Below are 6,056 nucleotides of genomic sequence, written 5' to 3' on the forward strand. Positions count from 1 at the left end.
TGAATCTTGGAAACAGACAGCTTTGCTGTATGATTAACATAAAATTTGGCCACAATACTAGGAAGGAATCTCTCTTCAGTGAGCACATCACCATGCCAACAAACAGTAGGTAAGCCAGGAGCTCACTCCCTCATTTCACTATCACTGTAACTCCAATCAAAGCTGTTTTAACTAGAAATGCAATTAGTAAAAATATGATCTTTTTTATCTACTGAAGTCTCATTCCCATGAATGATGGTGGTTAAATACTAACAAAGCCTTTCACACCTTCTCATGTTTTTTGTGTTAAACAGTAACACAGTTTTGTTTTCAATAGCACAAGGATAACTCAAGAGCTGCTTAATGAAACGTTAACAGCGATGCCAAGAGACAAGAGAAATTCAGCTCTTGCATATGTTCCAAGGCTCAAATTGTCTAAACAGTTCTGGCTATATTACTACTGCGGTTAAAAAAAAAGTCCCACCTTTCCATGTCAACTTGATAAATTTAATTTTCAGCAATACAATCAGACTCCATGGGCCTAAGTGACCTGTGTCATGGTCTGCCCATCTTTTCCTCTGGATAGCTGAAAAACCTGGAAGTAATTGTCACTTTGGCCAACCCTCACTAATTTGAACTATTCCATATGTATCCTAGTTTTTATTATCAGTTACCCCATGGATGAGGAGAAATAGTGAGGAAAAAAGAATGTTCTCAAATGTATCCACGGGTTTTTTTTCCTGAGCAAGATTCAGCATATTTCATATTTCGTGCTGCACTATTTCACAATGCACACGATTTCACTTTGAATTACCTCAGTGAATAAAACTAACAGAAAATTTAATCTTGCAATAATGAAATTGTAACACTTGAGCACAAGGAATCAATCTTCCAGAAGTCATAAAAGCACTTGTTAATATCATTAATGTTTAATACCCATGTTCATAATGGTTATTTAACACACTTTCAGCACAGCCGGAATTTGCTGATGTTCACTACAAGCAGAAGGTGCCTATTGACTCTTAGCAGACCTGAAAGTCATGAAGCAAGCATTAACACTGACACATATTTTGTTCTCCTTCTCATAACTTCTCATAACTCTTTACTTGTGAACATCAGCCACCTTTCCTTAGTTTCACGGCTTAAAAGATTTAAAAGGCAGCAACTTCAAATTATTATGTTAACACAGTACCCCTCCTAAGACATCATATTCAAAGCTGTGATTCCAGCCTTGGATGATACAGGGCAACTGGTGTCAGAAGAGACGGAAATAAACACATTCAATATATCTCCATTAAATCTAACTTTTAACTCACTTATGACTTTTTTTTTTTTTTTTTTTTACACAAGACTCCATTCCCTCTCAGCTCTAGTGAGAGCACCAAACGATTTATCAGAGAGGAATGAAAACAGTACACAGCCCACCCTCTGATTTTGCAGAGGCAGAACAAATTCAAAGACTTAATAAGTACTTCACTTATAACTGCTTAGAAAGTATTAGCATGCCATGTTTCTCCAATGCAATGGCAAAGGCAAGAATGGATTATTTTCTTTCTACTGCTTTGAAAACAGATTTTCAAATACATAAAAAGTGGCCTGCTTCTGCTTTCAGAAACACAGTGGAAAATTTATAGGAACCAAACTGAATTTTGCTATAACCGAATACAAGATGTCAAGAGACTACACACACATTGTAACATCTGCAAGATGAAGGGCTAAGACACTACTACTTTTAATACTACCTAGATGCCCTACCTTGATGCGCTTGGACATGTTTATAACAAAGCCAGTGAAAAGCATCACTTATATTAATAAATATTAAAACCAAACACTGTGATTTTTACTCCAGCACAAGTTTCTGCAAAATAAACTCAGAGAAAGACTATTTTTGGTATAAAGCATTCCTTGGCCCCCATATCTGTGGGAGAATTTATCAGGAACATGTTGGGAAAAAACACAAATACTGATAAACTCTTCGCAAGAAGAACATCAGCTGAAGTGCTCTTTTCTATACAAAGTCTTAGTATGTTTGTAAGAGGTTATTAGATTTGTATCTCATAGTGTATGAGCATGTTAATTTACTAAGTGTCCAATCTACAAACTCAGAAGAAAAAGCACACCAACAGTTCAAGAAGATATGAAACAACAAACAAGTACTTCTGGAAAAACGCACAGAGCTTGCAAGCTCTTATCTTCTCTTGCTGAAAAATGTAAAAGCAAATGCATTATTTTACTAACATTGTTTTATTTCTTTGTAATCCAGTGCGAATAAATTCAACATCTCAAAATAGAATTCTACAGTTAAACAGCATGTATGAAGTATAGATGAGTTTTAAACCTTTTCATCCCATTTTTCATCATCTTTAAAGTTTAAGAAACTATGTTCCCCATTTTCATGTATGTTGCAACAATAATATAACTAGTTAGTTTCACAGGAGAAACTTCTAATAATGCATCACATTGAATACTGTAAGAACTATGGTTATGAAAAAAATTAAATGACTGACTAGCTACTTATATGACATAATCCAAGCAGGAAGCAGTTAGTTATCAAAAATTTAATAGCAAACAATTCTATGCTACAGTGAAATGCACCTTCTACTTGTCAAGAAGCCTCCAATTTAAGCAGTCTTACATGAAGTGCCAAATTGTTTTGGATGACAGAACAGTGACTTTTTTTTTTGACAAAGGAAGATAGCTAATTATAATAATAAAGTTGTGTGTCAGACCATTCTTGAGACCAATAGAATTTCACTTAACTAATGGTAAGCACCCAGCCACCATTTGACTGTATCACACTAAAAAACCTGTGATATTGTCTTGGGGTAGTCTGGGAAAAAAAAACCAACTGTTCTACCAATCCCATGCTAAATACTCCATGTCTGGACTTGGAAAAAAAAAGCCCACCCAAACAAAAAGACATAACTATTCTTATTCTCTTTTGCTTCATTTTCCTTGAACTTAAACTGCTTGGGGAGGGGAGTTCTGGGAGACAGATGAGTGGTCCTTTATTTACAAAACTTTTTGTGGCATCTTACTTATATTAGCACTGAACAAAAAAGTAAATTAAATCAGCAGCTATTTTAATTTAAGGGAATATCGATTTTTGAGGACAACTGGTAGAGGCTAAGATCACCTATTTTTCATATATATAAAAGAGACATTGTATTTCTACAAAAGTGAATACATCATTTTAATAGGAACTGCATAGCTCTTTAATAACACTGAATTAATGTACTAGCAGCTTTATTTTATTGCAAGCCTTATGATGTTTGGTGGGTTTCTTTTCTGTCTAAAAGGGAAAAATCTCTGAAATTTCAGAGACCGCGGTTTTATATAACACGGCCTTCAAATCCTAGTAAATACTTAAAATACATGCAAGCTCTCCCTCTAGTTAGGGACATGCTGTCTGGATACCACAACTTGATCATATACTCATGCTGACAGTCCCCATTTCCTGTGATATTAAACATTAGGGTTATGATATGAAACTGTAGTCTTCTTTTGTGAGATGTCATCCTCTCTGTAAATCACATGTCCCCAAGACTGGGAAGGAATGTAACAGGATAACTCACAGCCCTGCTGATTCTTGTTTGAGGAGACCAGAAAAGAATTATAACAAGTCAACTGAAAGCACAGATTAGCTTATAACTGAGGGCTAACAGGGACAAATGTGTTTTAGGGTTTCAAACATGCAATAAGCATACAAGAACAGAAGCAGGTAACCTGTTAAAACACTTCTGCTGTGCTATTTCTACACTTTTAAGAAGCAGCTAGTGTGATGCTATGCCAGTAATTTCTAGAAGTCCCCTAATATGAGGATTACAGGTTGTGGCATTACTATTAAAAGTACTTAGAGCAACAATTGCAGAGGCAGTCAACATCTATTTCAGGAAGATGAACCTCCTCATAACTCAAAACAAAAGTGAAGGAAAGTACATACTTCCTAAACCTAAACGGGGCCTGTGTCACATGCAGAGCTGCAAAGCTGCTTTCAGTTGGAGGAGATGCCTTTTAGGAAAAAAGAGGAAAGAAAAAGGCAAATAGCTCAGCAAGATACATAATAGTTTAAGCATTCAAATTAACAATACAAGAAAAATAAAAATCTTACAAAACTATCACCTCAGCCCACTGAAGAAAAATGACAGTGGTGGTGGTTTCTGAATGGTAATTAACAGCAAGATAAAAAGTAGTGTCATGACAGTTCTTCAGAAAGTCTAGTGTATGTGCTACTGGACTGTGTAGAAGACAAATCTCTATAATCCATCTGCATTAAGAATGCAGTTATTGATTTTGTACCCAGTTTACTCCTACAACCCTTACTCAGTAACAAACTCAGTTTCATAGCAGCACTGAAACTGCAGAATCAGAGACAATAAAGGAAGTTACACAGAGACACATTCCTTGTAACCTCTAAGTGATGGCAACAAAACAAAGAAACCCTCATGTTTGTGTATCAGTGTTGCCCACTTACCTCTTAATCATCACCTACAGAAAATAAACATCAGTACCAACAGGAAGAAAACAATATGTTCTCTTCCAACAGTCTGTCAAACTCCTCCTTATATTTACAGCTTACCATAATTCCTCCTGTATATTTTCATATAATGCTCATAAATTTGTCTTAACGGGAATTTTGTAGAATTCACTTCTGAAATCTTGCACTACTGTATCTACAAATACAGCTCACCTTCCACTTCATGCAAATAAAAAAATAAATTTTACTGTTTTTAACTAATACAGACAAATCTAATACTCAAAATAAACTTACTGTGTGGCTTTAACAATGTCCCAAGTGCTGTAATCATCAATGTGGCTTTTCCGTCCAAGAGATTCACTATATCCATGGTTGTAATGGCTTTGAGGCTTTATTTCCTAAAAAAGACAAACTTGCTATTAGAACACCAAAATGAGCATTACTAAAGTTTCTCAGAAAAAAAAATTTCTGTAAACAAAAGTAAAACAGTACCCAATCCAATACTATCAAGCTACCTAAATCTGAGGGTGGTAAACTGACTGGCCACATTTCTACACCTTGCAAAGCAGGCCACTGTACTCCATAGTACAGATTTCAAACACTTTCCAGAAAACACCACTTCTAATAGCAAAGTTCTGACAAATCACAGACTGAAGTATTTTTATTGAATATTAACCAAAAGGAACAGCTTCTTTTTTTCTGTTTGGTTGTTGTTGTTGTTGTTATTGTTGTTTTTATAAATGCAACACAGCATAGCTAAAAAAAAAAAAAAAAAAAAAGCTATTGGCCATAAACTGAGAGTCTCACTCTGCTACTACAAATACATGCTATACTTGAAATAGCATAGTCAAATACCTTCTAGAAAACAAATAATTGGGACTGTTTAATATCAATGACTAGAACCTACTGATACTTTACTGATTCTTCAACTCCAGTCCCAGCTTCAGGGGTGATCTATGTTATGTTTAACCTATGGGTCTCACAAATGGCATGACCATGACATGTTCTTTACCAGATACAGCTCCCTACAAACTTAATTCTTTTGACAAAGGGCAACACTTCAACCCTTAAAGCTTCCCTCAGTGGAATATATATTAAAACACTGTACTGACAGATCACTAGGGCAGCAACACGCAATTTTTCTTTACAAACCAAATGCGTGTGAAAGTCAGCTCAGCAAGCTGAAACTGAACGATGAATTTTATATGGCTTCTAGACAATTTTCCATTTGTTACAGATGTTATAGCTTATTGCCTCTATGTATCAATCGTGCAATTCAGCACAGCTACACAAAAAAAAATGCGAGAACTGCAACAGTGAAGAAAAAAAAGCATGCTCTCTGAAAGTCATAAAAATGCATTTCAATTGATGTTATTAAAATGCGTAATTTACTTTTACTCAGTTTTCCCCAACATAAAGTTCCATGAGCAGAAATTTTGTTTCTTTAATCAGTATCTGGAAACTCTTTTAATTAAACAGCTTTCATAAGGTGTTTAAGATTCCAGCTTCCACTTACTATTAAAATGAGTGATCAACTTTTTCATTATTATATTAGATGGATTCTTATTTTTTTGAAATAAAGATATCCTGAGTCAAGACA

At 35.1% G+C, this 6,056-nt stretch overlaps 1 protein-coding gene across 1 annotated transcript in view; it reads right to left on the reverse strand.

The window, feature by feature from the left end:
* LOC104457817 (palmitoyltransferase ZDHHC17) overlaps window positions 1–4,854 on the reverse strand; it is a gene marked incomplete at both ends in the record, with an annotated part of 46,849 nt that extends 41,995 nt beyond the window's left edge. The window contains one exon of the mRNA XM_010085448.1: window positions 4,751–4,854. Within this exon, the coding sequence (XP_010083750.1) occupies window positions 4,751–4,854 (104 nt within the window). The remainder of the gene's footprint in view (window positions 1–4,750) is intronic.
* Between the last annotated feature and the right edge of the window lie 1,202 nt (window positions 4,855–6,056).

The sequence above is a fragment of the Pterocles gutturalis genome, unplaced genomic scaffold (genome assembly GCF_000699245.1).
Source record: "Pterocles gutturalis isolate BGI_N339 unplaced genomic scaffold, ASM69924v1 scaffold6175, whole genome shotgun sequence".
NCBI lineage: Eukaryota > Metazoa > Chordata > Aves > Pterocliformes > Pteroclidae > Pterocles > Pterocles gutturalis.